Below are 17,365 nucleotides of genomic sequence, written 5' to 3' on the forward strand. Positions count from 1 at the left end.
CAATTAATGTATTGTTTAGTGTTGTGTTGTGTAGTGGCTTTGCTGGCATGCATCCCACATGTTTTGATTTTTGCATCACCAAGATTTACATGCTAAATTCGCCACTGGTGCTGTTACATGGCGATATGGCTGTGTGGGAACACTACACAGAACCCTATAAAGGTGTGTAGTAATTTAACGCCTAGTGTAGGGTTGAGAAGCTACTGGAAGTGTTGTTGAATCCAATGGGTTGCTTTACCAATAGCTAGCTTAGCATGCTGACAAAAACAGCAGTTTAATTAAAAACTTGCAGGTATTTCAATCTTTTCGTTTCACCTTTCATCCTTACTGGATGATTAGCAGTACAACAACATATTCCATCCCAGAATTAAGGTACATTTTCCCAGCCATATACCATGCTGTGGTCTGGATGACCACATACCGGCATAGCACCGTTCTGACTCGAGATAAATGAACGAGAGTCTAATCGTTTTGGCTACATTGCACCGCACCCAGACAGAAAGAGTTCACAGAGAAAGGCTTCTAGTGGCCAAAAGGCTGTATTAGAACAGGTAGCGCCATTGAGGCCCAACATCATTGGCTTATCCCTCCTGGTGACCCTGTTGGAGTCATGTCCAACCGTGTCATCAGGAGGGTTCAGGCAATTGTGAATAAGAAAATGAACTACTTAAAAATGGAGACCATTTCGAATCCCACCGTACCTTCTCCACTATGCAATCTGGTTTCCGAGCTAGTCATGGGTGCACCTCAGCCACACTCAAGGTCCTAAACGATATCATAACCGCCATCGATAAAAGACAGTACTGTGCAGCCGTCTTCATCGACCTGGCCAACGCTTTTGACTCTGTCAATCACCGCATTCTTATCGGCAGACTCCATAGCCTTGGTTTCTCAAATAACTTCCTCGCCTGGTTCACCAAGTACTTCTCAGATAGAGTTCAGTGTGTCAAATCGGAGGGCCTGTTGTCRGGACRTCTGGCAGTCTCTATGGGGGTGCCACAGGGTTCAATTCTCGGGCCGACTCTTTTCTCTGTATATATCAATGATGTCGCTCTTGCTGCTGGTGATTCTCAGATCCACCTCTACGCAGACGACACCATTCTGTATACTTCTGGCCCTTCTTTGGACACTGTGTTAACAAACCTCCAAACTAGATTCAATGCCATACAACTCTCCTTCCGTGGCCTCCAACTGCTTTTAAATGCTAGTAAAACGAAATGCATGCTCTTCAACCGATTGCTGCCCGCACCCGCCGCCCGCCTAGCATCACTACTCTGGACAGTTCTGACTTAGAATATGTGGACAACTACAAATACCTAGGTGTCTGGTTAGACTGTAAACTCTCCTTCCAGACTCACATTAACCTCTCTTAGGGGCAGTATTTTCACGTCCGGATGAAAAGCGTGCCCAAAGTAAACTGCCTGTTACTCAGGCCCAGAAGCTAGGATATGCATATAGTAGAAAGATAGAAAACACTCTAAAGTTTCTAAAACTGTTAAAATTATGTCTGTGAGTATAACAGAACTGATACGGCAGGCGAAACCCCGAGGACAAACCATCACAAAAAGAAAAATTAGCCTACCACTGTTTTCAATGGCTGTCACTTTTATTATAAGTTCCTAAGGCTTCCACTAGATGTCAACAGTCTTTAGAAAGAGTTAGAAAGACGCTACCGTCCCACCTGCCCGTAAGAAGTTTAAGCATCTCCAATCCAAAATTAAATCTAGAATTGACGTCCTATTTCGCAACAAAGCCTCCTTCACTCATGCTGCCYAACACCCTCGAAATCTGACTATCCTACCGATCCTTGACTTCGGGGATATCATTTACAAAATAGCCTCCAACACTCWWCTCAGCAAATTGGATGTAGTCTATCACAGTGGCATCCGTTTTGTCACCAYAGCCCCATATACTACCCACCACTGCGACCTGTATGCTCTCGTTGGCTGCCCTCCCTACATATTCGTCGACAAACCCACTGGCTCCACGTCATCTATAAGTCTTTGCTAGGTAAAGCCCCGCCTTATCTCAGCTCACTGGTAACCATAGCAGCACCCACCCGTAGCACACGCTCCAGCAGGTATATTTCACTGGTCATCCCCAAAGCCAACACCTCCTTTGGCCACCTTTCCTTCCAGTTCTCTGCTGCCAATGACTGGAACGAATTGAAAAAATCCCTGAAGCTGGAGTCTTATCTCCCTCCCTAACTTTAAGCACCAGCTGTCAGAGCAGCTTACCGATCACTGTACCTGTACACAGCCCATCTGTAAATAGCACACCCAATTACCTCATCCCCATATATATTTTTTTTGTTGCTCTCTTGCACCCCAGTATCTCGACTTGCACATCTATCACGCCAGTGTTAATGCTAAATTTGAAATATTTCACCACTATGGCCTATTTATTGCCATGTGTAACTGTTGTTTTTGTCACACTGCTTTGCTTTATCTTGGCCAGGTTTGCAGTTGTAAATGAGAACTTGTTCTCAACTGGCCTACCTCGTTAAATAAAGGTGAAATAAAAAAATAAAAAATAAATAGCATCTAATGTATTAACATGCAAAAATATGTAACACTCATTCAATACTCCCAGACACAACTAGACCTTCATAAACGTTTTTTATTTTATTGCAAAACGTTACAGTAACTGGTTTAAAGTTGTACTTTATTTGAAGAGCGCAGCCTTTTATGTCGCTAAATAAAATCATACCTTTTTGCAATCGATTATTCTGTGTTCAATACAATTCTACTAGGCGCTAATGATGGGCATTCCGGCCCTTTTCAGTGAGCCGGCTCGTTCGGCTCAGCAAAAAGAGCCGGCTCTTCTGGCTTCCAAACGGCTCTTTTAAAAAATATATGTMTTGTCTTTTTTCAAGTCAGAAAGTTTGCGTTAGTTTGACTATGATTGGTGTTAAAACAATTCTAATTAAATTAAATGAAATCCTGCTCTACCTTAACCACAATGTATTTAAAAATGCATTGGTTTGTTATGAAAAAGAATGCTATTAAACATTTGCATTTAAAGTACTTTTGAGTGTATATATATTTTGAATGTATATAAACAAAGTGAATATAAATCTAACCATTCAAAACAAATACAATATGAACAGCATAATAGAATATTGCACCATATCAAAGAAAAATAAATAACGTGCAACACGGCAGCATCCCACAAATTGAAATGTAAAAAAGGATGCTATTACACGTGCATTTAAAGTATAACTTTAATGTATATAAACAAAGTGCATATAAATCTAACAATTCAAAACAAATACAATCTGAAAAACATAATAGAATATTGTACCATAAAGAAAAATAAATAAACTACAGCACCCCACTTAAAACATTAAACTAGTCCCTCTTTTCTCTCTTCATTATTGCCATGTTATAACCAGCAGCACACAGCAATGCTGACCATATTTTGCTTTTATGAGAGATTTGCATTCAGAWATGCAAGCTGCCTCACTTTTAAGGGGCTGATGCGGTTTCTTCTCCCAGTAATTATTGGTCCCGTTTTCGAGAAGACCCTCTGAGGGAACAGATTTGGCCACAATGCYGTCTCCCTGTCATGACRTTAGTAAGCCGTGGGTAGACAGAGGCCTTGTTCTTCCACCAGCTCAGAGGATCTGCAGATCTTTGGAGGGGCTCCTCCAAATAGGATCGGACCTCCATTATGGCATCRGCTGAGGGATTCCTTCGTGCTGCATCCCCAGTTGCTCTCTCGTCAAACAGCATACGTTTGTGGCACTACTGCTGGTGCTTCTGCTCCATCTGATCCCTCTTCTTCCTGTTTCCCTGGTGCCTGAGCCAGTGGACGGCCCCTCCCTGCTGCGGTGGTTATTCTTTGAAGTGCCTCATCAATCGCTCTGGCATCACTGAAGGCGAACTTCTTAAACCTGGGGTCAAGTGCAGCAGTTTCTGATAGCACGTGATTATATTTATATTCCATTCTGTGGAACTTTCTGTCCATTGATGAACATATGGTGTCCAGCAACTCTGTCACATGTCCAGTGGTTACATTTGCTTCTCTCTGGCGGCTGGRTGTGATTCGATGCAGACCCTTACACAGGAGTATCGTTTGAGCCTGTCACATAGCTGAAAAGAGAGAACAGTAACTTATTAGTTCAGGTTMATGTTTGTCTACTGATACTACATTCTCATCTACATATATAATACTGGATTAAATGATGTACAGTAAGTAGTTATTATTACCMCTCTCCACTGACCTCCACAGTGACCTGCTCAAAGGGTTCCAGGACTCTGCACACCTCCTCCACCACCTCCCATTCCTCTTGGGTCAGAGCATCAACAGGTGCATTGACAATGGCCAGGATAGAGATGATGGCATCCTTTGACTCAAGAAACCACTTCAACATATAAAATGTTCAATTCCACCTTGTAGTGCAGTCTTGTTCAGGCCTCAGCTCAAGCATCCCCATCTGGCTTTGTGTAGACTTTAGTTTTTCAGCACCTACTGTGGTCCTGTGGAAGTACTCCACAGCTGCTTTCACTTTGTCCACAGTAGGCTTCACCTTCAGAGCATCTCTTACAATCAGGTGGATAGTGTGGGCAAGACATGGATGATGGGTCCATTTTAAAATGTTCATGGCTTTGGTTATGTTAGCTGCATTGTCTCTAACACAACATACCACTTTTACATATACTTGCCATYCTCTGGCCACTCAACAGTTCCTCTGCCAAGTTCTCTGGTGTGTCTGTCTCTGAACTCAAAGCAGTCCAGAAGACAGCTAGACATCAAAATCTTCAATGAAGTGACATGTAACAGACACGTAAGAAGTGGTTACCCTTGCTGTCCAGCAGTCAGTGGTAAGGCAAACTGCAGTAGCTTTTTGGACTCTTTCCCGCATTGAAARCTGTGTGCTCTCGTACAGTTGTGGAATAAGTGATTTTGAGATGGTTTTCCTGCTTGGAATTGTGTACATTGGATTTAGACTATTGCTATAATTTCTAAAACCTCTGTCCTCCACGATCGAAAATGGCTGGAAATCGGTGGCAATCGTTTTAGCCAATAAATTAGTTTATTCTATAAATGTAAATATTTTGATTATTCATATCTTAATTGTTTTATATTTTTATGAATAGATTCGGCTCTTCTGATATGCGACCCGGCTCCCAACGTTCACCTACAAGAGCCGGCTCTTAGAGCCGAATCGTTCGCGAACTTACCACCACTATCACACATCCAGTGCTAAGCGCAAGTGAGATAGGGCTCTGCTTCGTTCATCACAGGCTCGCACACCCTGTCATCTCCAGCCATTCATTCTGCCCTCCCTCGCTTCGGCGCACGCTGCATTCCTCCGGTAGTTTTTGGATAGCGCATAGCGATGTTTCTCTGCAGAACGGCCTGGCAAAAATGTGGGCATTTGGCAAGGAAGTCAGCCTACCAGTTATCTAGAGATGGTGAGTATGACAAAATCGGTTCAAATGATAGCGAAGTCTTACCACATTAAAGTTGTAACGTTACATGATACAAGATGGCAACTGTGTATCCCTGTTGGCTTTTCTTTCCTCTGTATGTATAGGCTAAGGGTAGCCTATGGGTAGAGGAATATGCGTACATTTCAGAATATAACATTTTGTTCTCATGTGGTTTGGCTTTACTGAAACCGTCTCATCCCAAATTTGAAAGATGGCACCTGTTTTACAGGACAAGGAACGTGAAGGTCAATTGGAATGTTGGCCAATTATGCTCTAAATCTTTTCATTGTGTTAATTTTGATATTGGAGCGTTAAGTTACATCACACATTTTAAAGAGAAACTCGTTTTCTCCATGTCCAATACCTCAAATTATCCAAACGAGATGTGCCCATGTAATTTTGTTACTATGCAGACTCCGTGGTGGACTGTGCCAACAAATCTTTACTCCAATCGTGAATGACTTTGTTTCCTTGTCGGTGCCAGCTTGTCACTTTTCTGTCGAGGACGATTGCATGGCCTAGGTGTYCATATGATACATTTTAACCGTAGTTACGAAACACGAGCTTGGAAGGCAACAATTAACTGGTTACACAACCTTGTTATTAAACATCCTTAATATTTGACCTTATCTAAATCGGAGGTGGTATAGATATGGTTCCTACTTTTGCTCACGTGGTAGAGAACGTGTCACGGGCGTCTCAATGTATGGACTGCGGACAAAYGCACGAGTCACCATACAGCGCCCTCTGCGGGACCACGCACCAATGAACTTGCATTCTTCTGAACAGACAACGGTAACTCACTGCATTTCGACGCCGCTTTAAACCTTAATATAAAATATTTTCACTAGGCATAGATTCAAGAAATCAGACAACCATATGCTGTGCTGACAACTACAGGTAACTGCCAAAATCACGTAAATAAGCTAGAACTGGGCGTTTTTATACGTGACCCTAAGCATGATGGGATGTTAATTGCTTAATTAACTCAGGAACCACACCTGTTTTCAACATACTTCGTATTAATCAAGTGTTTCTTTTTATTTTGGTAGTTATTAACAGGTAAGCTTCTGAGAGAGAAACATACTAAATGATCAACCCCCCTAGTTTCCCTGTGTACTTTACCTTACACTATTTTGCTTCACCTTTCAGTGGAATCTACACACTGTTTGTTGGCACCATGGCATTGCTCATTCTTTGCTGTAGCCCCTGCAGAAACTGGTTTAGCTACTCTTAGAAATGGCCCAAGGGCTAAGCAACGATAGGAACATGACATGCCTTGAGCTTTTGCTCCAGCATTCTCCCCACTGACCCACACACACACACAAATATGAGTTTGTCTGATGTCCTGCRGCCAAACACTTTTGGTGGCATTTTAGGAGATTACGCAACACTGGCCCCTGATTTGCGTTTGTACAGCATACAACTCTACATGCACAAAAGGGCCTCATGGTATCGCCTACTCCCCTCCCTTGACCAGTACTTAGGCACAGAGCGGGTATCATAGCTTAATCCTATGACATTGATCCACGGCCACTTGTGCTATCACAATCCCACGCCACTATAACCCTGGGACTGCAGTGGGGGTTGAACAGATTAGCTGGTCTAGAGCCTTGTTACAGAGGTAGGGCCACAGTGATTGGARTACAGGGATGAGAACTTTGAGGGTTAAAATCCCCCTGCAGTGACACACCCTGTTTTGTCATCGGGGTGTACCTTTTTGAAAGGAGAACCTACTGGTGCTCTTCCAATGGGACTCGTTATGTCTTGACTAAAATCTAGACTGAACTTAATTTGAGCCTAAATACCTGGTCCCCCACGTATGCTCACTCATTGTGAAAGGCTTGCAGGCTCTCCTGTTAGTTTGGGGTGTGCTTGTTTGCTGTACGAGTGAAACCAGGGAGTGACTTGCTGTACATTGTGTCCTCAACTGTAGCTACTTGACACATTTTATTTTCACCGTGGCAAAGCTGTAACACTGTTCTTGTGCAAGTCTGTCTGCACGGTAGCTGTATATGCATGTCTGTCTTCGTGGGCTGTGTGTGTCCGTCACAAAGACAATCGTCTAGAAGTGCGTGCTTGTGGTGTTATAAGTGTGTGTAAGATTGTCCATCTTTGTTGTCCGTGTCTATGGCGTTTGTGTGCCTGTCTGCCATGAGGGCAGGGCACTGACCTACAGCAGCATTAGGAGGAAACGCTGACTCTGGTCAAAGTCTTGGTGTAAGTAAGCAAAGCGCCTGGCTACACTGTTTTTTCTGCCGATGTAATGGCACTCCGGGAAAGCACAGTCAAAGTGAAAGAACTATGTCAAATGACAAAGCACCCCCTTGTGCTGATTATCATAAAAATTATGCTGCAGGAGAAAGATGAATATTGGTGGTGGGTCATTTGACCTGCTTTTGAATATTGCTATTGCACTGACCTTCTAGGAAAATTACGTTAGCTAGAATTCGACTAAACTTTTATTTTACACTAGCCTATTTCACTTTATTCCTTTTGCCTAGTGTTAGTCTGGTTGGAGTTCTACCAGCTGACCACTGTTTTTCAGTTGGAGTCAAATGAGCTCTGACAGGCATATTCCTGGACACCTAAACCCATTCCACCTAATCCAATAAAAATCCAGCGATCATGCTTCAACAAATCCTCTGTCCTCATGCTTCCCTCTCACTGCATTAGGTCGATCCTATTGTAATCTTTTTAAACCAATCTTGTGGGGTCAAGATCAAATGTTGAATATCCTGTGACATCTACCGTGTTTCCTGATTACCTCTGAAGGCCGGGTGACCTTTACCTAACCGGTGACCTTTATTGTTTTTTTTTTGTAGTACTGCCACGGCGACAGATGTCGTCGCTCCCCGGTGGTACTGGTGATAACATRATCTATGCCCTGCTGTGTGGTGGGGCCTTTGCTGGAGCTGTCGCCTATGTGAGTCTACACGTGTCAATTTTTACTTTGATCTGTTTGAGTTTAGATGACGTAGCTCATAGGGGGGAAAATAATACCAGACTGGCCTTTTTCCATAAACCTTTAACTTTATAATGTGCTCTTTTATTCTGTTACATGGCTAAAGTTCTTTATAATGTGTTTCATTGGTAAAGGAAAATATGTAACTATTTTGAGCATTGAAATTATCTTTTGTTTCTTCTAACAGACGTACAGCACTGTGACCACAGACCACGCCAGATTCACCGACCGTATAGCGGATATCAACGCTCGTCCCAAGGCCGAGTGGGTTCCCAAACCATGGCCCCCCAAGAGTAAGTCTCACCTCACCCATTGTCTTACCTCACAACCTCACCCATCGTCTTACCTCACAACCTCAACTAACCCCTCGTGTCATTCACCTCCCAGGTTATTGGATTAGACCCTGTTTGGTATGGGGTCTAACGACTGTTACCCCTCCCCCCCCCACCCCCTCAGTTCAGTGGCCTCAGCTCTCTCTATTCATGAGTCATGGTTGGCAGTGCAGCTCGACGGCCGTCCTGTCAAGTGAGGCAGAAAGAGATGTGAGCCAAGCTAGGGTTTGTGGGACAGCAGGCCTGGATAATCCTCTACTTACGACCAAGGAATGTCACTGAGTGACCACGCACCTAAAACTATAGCCTGGCTATTCGGTGTCCCCCCCCGCCAGGAGAGCCTTTCTGCTGCAGTAGACAGCCTGCTGAGTTCATTAGAATTCACACACACACTGATAGTCTCCGTCCTCCCCCTGTCGTTGTCATAGTGTATTAATAACTGTTGACACAGACGGGACAGCCCAGTCAACTCTGTGCTGCAATAACAAGCAGTCAGTAGTTTTGGCCAGACCACCATTGACTCTTAGCCAAGCGGGCCAGCCAGGCCCCCCCTCARGTTCTCTGGTCATTGCTGTCCAGGCAGCTGTCGGAGCCCTGCATATCACTCTCAAGTCATCCCACTATCACTCCTTCTCACTTTTGCCATAATCACTTCCTGAAAACACAAACACACTCCCGTCCAATACCATTCTATTTATATGACCAGCTATTATGTCYTCCAACAGTGGCCAGGCAGTTAGGTATTGATACTGGGAGAGGTCCCTAATTGACTACTTCTGCTGTATAAACAGTTGAGATAAGATGTATAATTACAGTACCTTTTGTTGTCCAGTGGTAATGGATGTTTACTTTGGCAGGCTACAGCATAACCATAAACTCCCAACTACACAGATATCACACAAGCGCACGGCTGTCACGCTCATACAAGTGTTTAAAGATAAAACCCACCATGTCTGTATCATAAATCCTAACTGGGTACAGATCAGACATGCCTACTAAGACAACCTCATTCATATATGTACACGATTTACACACTCCATATAATCCACATGTAAACCTGTGACAATGCGTTTCTGTCTGTTTCCAGGCAGGGATGAGGAAGAGGAGGGTGAGTTCCTATGTGTGGCTTTTAATAGCTAATGTTCTTCATTTTTTAGAACTCACAGCCTGTTAAATAACTCTTTCTGAATGACCAATGAAACTTAGTTTTTAGACTGACTAAGCGTACCTTGGCATGGATTTGATTTTTTTTCACTCTCTCTCACTGATTGCCTTGAAATGTATCTGTTTCTCTATAGTTACACTCACAAACCTAGGTTATCCTCTTGACACGTTCACAAAACGCATTCTGAGAACCAATGCTGGCGAAAAGGAGTGGTTTCAGAAATGGGTGGAGTCTTTACGTATTGCATTTCAGTGATAAAAAAAAAATGCTGTGAAATTCCACGATAATCTACTTTATGGTTATTAGTGACGTCTRCACTCATCGTAGGGTTCCTTAATCCTCATTGGTTATTCACTGCAGAGCACCAATCACATCGATTCTTACACCCACGCTAGAAGGTCTCCCTGTTCTGGTTAATAACTGCCTGAGCCATTTGCCTCATCTGATCAATCTTCAGTCAATGAATTGATCAGCAATGAGTTCCAAGTGCTTTTAACCTTTTTAGTCTTTAATGTGTTAAGCATAGTGTAAATAGGATAACTGTCTGAGATTAACTCGTTTATTTTAATTGAAACCCAGATAAGATGTCGGGTCTAGAACAGATTCTGCTCTTAGAGTTTTCTGGAGTTGGTCTTGGCTTTCTGTCATTAGCTAGGTTTCCATCCAGTTCGCAACAGTCTGCAAAAATAAAATTAGGATTTTCCCACCACATATGTTTCCATGGGTTAAATTCCCATGTACAGAAAACAAGTTAAATGGGTTTCCATCGCATTTTCAGATTTTTTTGTTGTGATATATAGCACATGTTCCCACTCTGGTATTGGCATGTGTGCTCTAGCCAACCGCTCGCAGATACAGTGCTGGTATAGCCTACATGAGATTATTATGGACAATAGAGCAAGATTATTTTAAGTTGTGAAACTGCAGCCTAGCATCAATCATCATGTCACCAGAATAAGARCCTCAATATTTATTGGAAAGGAGCATCAAGGTCATCGCCTTGCACTTTCACCACCCTGTGAAGGTCATAACTTGTTTAATCTGTAGCCTAATAAACTGCATGCTTTCCCGAGTCGTAGTGGGAGGACCTTATATTTGTAATTTTTTTAATTTAACCTTTATTTAACCAGGTAGGCTAGTTGAGAACAAGTTCTCATTTACAACTGCGACCTGYCCAAGATAAAGCAAAGCAGTGRGAKACAAACAACAACACAGAGTTACACATGGAATAAACAAACATACAGTCAATAATACAATAGAAAAAGTCTATATACAGTGTGTGCAAATGAGGTAGGCTAAGGGAGGTAAGGCAATAAATAGGCCATTGTGGCGAAATAATTACAATATAGCAATTAAACACTGGAGTGATAGATGTGCAGAAGATGAATGTGCAAGTAGAGATACTGGGGTGCAAAGGAGCAAAATAAATAAATAGCAGTATGGGGATAAGATAGTTGGATGGGCTATTTACAGATGGGCTATGTACAGCTACAGTGATCTGTGAGCTGCTCTGACAGCTGGTGCTTAAAGTTAGTGAGGGAGATATGGGTCTCCAGCTTCAGTGATTTTTGCAGTTCGTTCCAGTCATTGGCAGCAGATAACTGGAAGGAAAGGCAGCCAAAGGAGGAATTGGCTTTGGGGGTGACCAGTGAAATATACCTGCTGGAGCGCGTGCTACGGGTGGGTGCTGCTATGGTGACCAGTGAGCTGAGATAAGGCGGGGCTTTACCTAGCAAAGACTTATAGATGACCTGGAGCCGGTGGGTTTGGCGACGAATATGAAGTGAGGGCCAGCCAACGAGAGCATACAGGTTGCAGTGGTGGGTATTATATGGTGGCTTTGGTGACAAAACGGATGGCACTGTGATAGACTACATCCAATTTGCTGAGTAGAGTGTTGGAGGCTATTTTGTAAATGACATCGCCGAAATAAAAAATCGGTAGGATAGTCAGTTTTACGAGGATGTTTGGCAGCATGAGTGAAGGATGCTTTGTTGCGAAATAGGAAGCCGATTCCAGATTTAATTTTGGATTGGAGATGCTTAATGTGAGTCTGGAAGGAGAGTGTACAGTCTAACCAGACACCTAGGTATTTGTAGTTGTCCACATGTTCTAAGTCAGAACTGTCCAGAGTAGTGATGCTGGACGGGCGGGCAGCGATTGGTTGAAGAGCATGCATTTAGTTTTACTTGCATTTAAGAGCAGTTGGAGGCCACGGAAGGAGAGTTGTATGGCATTGAAGCTCGTCTGGAGGTTAGTTAACACAGTGTCCAAAGAAGGAAGTATACAGAATGGTGTCGTCTGCGTAGAGGTGGCTCAGAGAATCACCAGCAGCAAGAGCGACATCATTGATGTATACAGAGAAAAGAGTCGGCCCGAGAATTGAACCCTGTGTCACCTCCATAGAGACTGCCAGAGGTTCGGACAACAGGCCCTCCGATTTGACACACTGAACTCTGTCTGAGAAGTAGTTGGTGAACCAGGCGAGGCAGTCATTTGAGAAACCAAGGCTGTTCAGTCTGCCGATAAGAATGTGGTGATTGACAGAGTCGAAAGCCTTCGCCAGGTCGATGAATACAGCTGCACATGAATACAGCTGCACAGTATTGTCTCTTATCGATGGCGGTTATGATATCGTTTAGGACCTTGAGCGTGGCTGAGGTGCACCAATGACCAGCTCGGAAACCAGATTGCATAAGACCTTAGAAAGGCAGGGTAGGATAGATATAGGTCTGTAGCAGTTTAGGTCTAGGGTGTCTCCCCCTTTGTAGACATGCATGACTCCCAAGTTTACTTCGATATGAAGGTTATTATATCAATATTTGCGCATAAAAAAAGCACATTTATCACCATTTCTCGAATTAATTATACAGACACACCAAGATCCCACCTTGTCTAGCGTGTTTTGTCGACATTTGGAAAGTTTAGACTTGCTGTTTCAATCAGGTCTGTCAAAAGAATTCTGACATGTACTTAACGTGCATAAAAAGGTTGGCTGGAAACCTGGTTAATGCCAGAAAAGATTGTTAGGGGACCATAAGCATCTGGTTGGTGTAAAACCTACTGTTGATGGTAATATTTGGAAGGACCAGTTCAGAAATGAGTTTGCCTGCACAAAATATTTTGGTTTCTCTAGATGGTAAACTTAAGACTAATGCTGTTGATGACTTTGATATATAAATTATATTGGTGGTCCTTTGGATTCTGAAAGTATACTCATTTTTTCCCGATCTGATCCCACCCCACCCAGCTTCTCCTATCTGATCCTAACCTATCCTTTTGTCTGAAATACCTGTTAATCAGAACAGGGGGTCCCCCTCCTTGACACTACTCTTTTCCTATTGGACGATCCCTCCCAAAACATGTGTCCCCCTTCTCTTTCACTTTTAATCCTCTGTCTCCCCTTACCTCTTTAAAACCTGTACCTCTTTATTAGAAGCTCTTTATTCACTACCAAACAGAGACAACAGGTGATGTCATCTTAGTGCGCCCTTAAGGGGGTTATGCACCTAGAATGCTAACGCACTGTTAGCATTATCAGTGCATTGCACAAGCAAGAGAATCGCGTAGGGAATTGATTATCATATTCTTGGATGTTGAACTTGAATTTTCTATAATGGTGAAATTGTTATCTGATTTTAAAGTTATTTTGGTTAAAGGTTCTCTTCCTCCCTTTCCGCTAACGCTCCTATTTTTACTCTTTTCAGTGTAAAAGTAAATTGCCTACACGTCAGGGGACTTTATAGCCTACTGGACTGTTTGGATGAATCTGAAAAGGGGGAAATCTCTTCTACTTTCCTGCTACGTCCCATACATTCAACTATTGTCTGTTTCTGAAAGTTTCTCTGCTGGATGCTCCCTTCTCTTATTTCCCCATTTTTGATTTGATGAACTCTTGTATGTGGCCTCTTCCAGGATGGATTAATGTTAATGGGTACATTTTAAAATTAAATGTGCACAAACCACCTTGGTTGTCTCTGTGTTATTGTTGGAATTTCCAGGTACTGGTAGCTTTGATTGGATGGTAAGATTTGCCATCTTTATCCTCTCACCCTTTACCCTCTGACCTGACCCTGCCTACCTTCACTAAGTCACTTTKATTTTGCCTGCCTCCCTCTGTCGATTTTATTCTTCTTTCCCTCCCGTTCTGTCTTTGGGTTTGCATGTGGTTCTGTAGTGAATTCTCCTCTTCGGTGATTTGCTTTGCTGGGGTTTTCCCCTTCTAGGTGGAGTGTGGTATGAGCCAGAGGTGTGGTAAGAGGAGTGGCATGGGCATGTGTGACGTGGTGTATGATTGAGTGTGTAGTTGTGCACACGGCAGCTCAGGATACAGAACTAGATCAGAGCTATACATGATCAGATATAACTTAGAAATAGTACTTTATGTGAATATTCTGTTATTGTAGGTGTTCTGTAGGGTAATTCACATGCTCTGTAAATCCACTTATTTCTTTGAGTATTGTGTTGTAGAGCATGGCTTACTCGGGCAGTGTGGTGTTGGTGCCCTTCAAAGYTCGATGCCATCTTTACTGATTTATACATTTTTCCCTCCCTCCTGTTTCAGGTGAGGAAGCAGTAGCCGATGGAGAGGAGGAAGCAGAGGAGGCGGCGGCTGGAGAGGAGGCTGCAGCTGAAGAGGCTGTGGAAGCGGAAAACGTAGCAGAACCTGCTGAAGAGGCCGAGGCAGTCTCTGAAGAACCTGCTGTGGAGGCAGCAGTAGAGGAAGTGGCTGTAGTAGAAGCAGAGACTGTGGTGGAGGAGATCGCAGAGGCTGTCGCCGAGGCTGCTGAAGTCATCGCCGAGGTCGCTGAAGAGGTCGTTGAGGTGGCCAAGGAAGTAGAGGCGGCAGCAGAGGAAGTGGTCATAGTGGCCGAGGCCGTGGAGGATGCTGCAGAGGCCATCGCCGAGGAAGCAGTTGCTGTGGCAGAGCCAGAGAGCAATGGTACGGCCGCACAGGAGGAGGTAGCTCCCGAGGCTGCTGTTACTGCGGAGTAACGGGCGCGTACACTGTCCTTCACCACCAGCCCAACACACATACACACTGATAGACAAGCAACTAGAGGAAGGTTAGGTGTGCACTATTTACCCACACCATATAATACAGTACCACTTAAAACTGATCCCACCTTTTCCAAAAACCACTTGAGAGCTTGACTCCTCAGATGTAAAGGTTCTTCTCTGGAAAGAACACATTTTATTTATTAGAGTTTATATAGATGGCAGAGGTGTAATTTATGATATGACTGATTAAGTTAAAGTGAGAAGACTGAGTAGAATATTGTTATTTCCCCTCTTCACACTAGAAGCTTCCAGACTTTGTGGGGTTTGATTACTTTATGTAGTTCAGTCTCTCCTGGCTGTGTACAGTATAGTTGTTGTGATTCCTGGAGATGGTAAAGGCACTAAAAAGCTTTCGCTGCTGAGGCTGTTTTTTCTTGAATTCCCTATCCAATCAGAACAGCAGATCGCCACAGTGAGACCCTTTAGAAAGTGGCAGTGATGTCATCAATGCTATCTCTTGCACAGTTAAGGATGTAATGGTTTCAACCTTGTATCATTACAGTAAGGATAAAAATACACAGCTGCAAATCACTTCTCCTTCCAAACTACCGTTTCACCCTTCTCCCTTCCTCTTAAACATTGGCCACTCATCTTTCACCATTCTGTTTACGATCTCCACTGACCTAGCGTATCAACAATCTTTAACCTCTCACCTGCCTTGCCTCAGAGGCCCYCTGCCGCATGCAACCACAAACAGGAAAACACCTCAAATGAGCCATTTGATTATTTTGTTTGTAATGTGTACGCCCAGTCCACGGCTAACCAATCACTACTACTCGGGGTTTATTTGGGAGATATTACATTTACTGTACTTTTGAAGCCTCTTTTAATATGCTTCTCTGCCAGATATCACTGAGTTGGTACATGCCGACGTAATGATAAAAGCTTTTGTTTAACCCAACCCGCTGCACATCTCATGCAGCCGTGTGATAGCTTCTGCTAGTACAGACAACCCTACTGTAACACAACAAACTGTTGCCGTGTGTTTTATTCTTCACTGTAAAACTGGAACTTTGAGGGAATGACCTTGTAAGGTTAACTTGATGAACTCAACCATGTGGTCATTCAGATTTTGCTCTTTTTTAAAAACTGGATAACGCAGTGAGTAGTTGTGTAATGGGATTTCATCGAGCCAAACAATAAAAGTATTGAGAAACTGGAAAGATCCCCTCCCGTGTTTAATTTGTCTGGATTTGGTTTGCTTGCGCTAATACGCTACGCTTGTAYGGCTTTCGGCTGCAGAAAACCAGTGTCTTTCCAAAACAATGGTTTCCATCACAAGGAAAAATGACGAGACAATCTGCCTTCAGAATGTTATAAATGTGATAATTGCGTAAATATCGAACACCTTTAACCAAACGTTATAATATATTTTAATATACTATAGTTTTACCATTAAGGACCTGGGGATAAATCCACCACACTAACACGAGTTAATTCATCTCTGCACTGTTGCCCCACGAGTCGACAAATGATTTACTTTAGACCAGCACACAAATCAGAATCTCCCTAGTTGTGAAAATATGTCAAGACCAATGTGTTTCAAATCAAACCATTATCCCATTTGGTGTGTGTGTGTGTGTGTGTGCCTTTGTGATATTTGGCAGGAAGGCATTTTATTTGAGGTGGCCTCTTTTTATAAAGGGTGGTGGACAACATGCAAAAGTATGGTTTTTACATGTATATTCTGATACACTATTTTAATGTCTGTATTCACATTAGAAATGACTCATTCACACTTCTATTCTTACAAGGCATTTTGTGCTGCATACATGCACTGTATACATGCACTGTATGTGGAATATTTATGCTCAGTTAACTGCTATTCCAGAAACTTCCTTCATCACTTCCTGTACCCTCATCTGCTCAATGGAACGATGTAGTGGTACACTGCAATGCCTTTCTTTGCTATGCCTGCTATCTGCACCCATGCCACTGCTGGTTGGAGGTGCTATAGCAGGACTGGCTCAATGGAATGGAGTCAAACGTGGTTTCCATATGTTTGAAACCATCCCATTCATGCCATTCGGACCTTAAAATGAGCCTGTCCTATAGCTCCTCCCACCAGCCTCCACTGTGTAGGGGTTGAAATTCTGCAGCTGTAGGCTCCATCCTAACCCACTCAACACCATCCATTCTCCTGCGGTCACTCAGTGCTCTGGTGGATACATTCTTTCCATTGTCTGCTAGCCTGCATTGGTCAAATGCATTTCTGCTTTGCATTATTCACCAAAAATGTGCCCCCCATGCCGTCCCTAGGAGGGGTGCGTCACTTGAGTGGGTTGAGTCACTGACGTGGTCTTCCTGTCTGGCTTGGCGCCCCCCTTGGGTTGTGCCGTGGCGGAGATCTTTGTGGGCTATACTCAGCCTTGCCTCAGGATGGTAAGTTGGTGGTTGAAGTTAT

General features: G+C 43.4%; 1 protein-coding gene across 3 annotated transcripts; it reads left to right on the forward strand.

Annotated features, from left to right (window-relative positions):
* Positions 1-5,214: 5,214 nt before the first annotated feature.
* LOC111965717 (uncharacterized) lies at positions 5,215-15,523 on the forward strand. Of its 3 annotated transcripts, none has more exons than XM_023989963.2 (5): positions 5,215-5,420; positions 8,264-8,364; positions 8,591-8,696; positions 9,823-9,843; positions 14,465-15,523. In XM_023989963.2, exons 1-5 carry the CDS (start codon positions 5,345-5,347, stop codon positions 14,893-14,895), a joined length of 735 nt encoding a protein of 244 aa, XP_023845731.1. In that variant the 5' UTR covers positions 5,215-5,344; the 3' UTR covers positions 14,896-15,523. The 3 variants fall into 3 exon arrangements, with proteins under 3 accessions (XP_023845731.1, XP_023845732.1, XP_070300300.1); XM_023989964.2 differs by lacking the exon at positions 14,465-15,523 and adding an exon at positions 13,608-13,866; XM_070444199.1 differs by lacking the exon at positions 9,823-9,843.
* The last annotated feature ends 1,842 nt before the right edge of the window (positions 15,524-17,365 follow it).

Source organism: Salvelinus sp. IW2-2015, linkage group LG6.2 (assembly GCF_002910315.2).
Source record: "Salvelinus sp. IW2-2015 linkage group LG6.2, ASM291031v2, whole genome shotgun sequence".
Lineage (NCBI taxonomy): Eukaryota > Metazoa > Chordata > Actinopteri > Salmoniformes > Salmonidae > Salvelinus > Salvelinus sp. IW2-2015.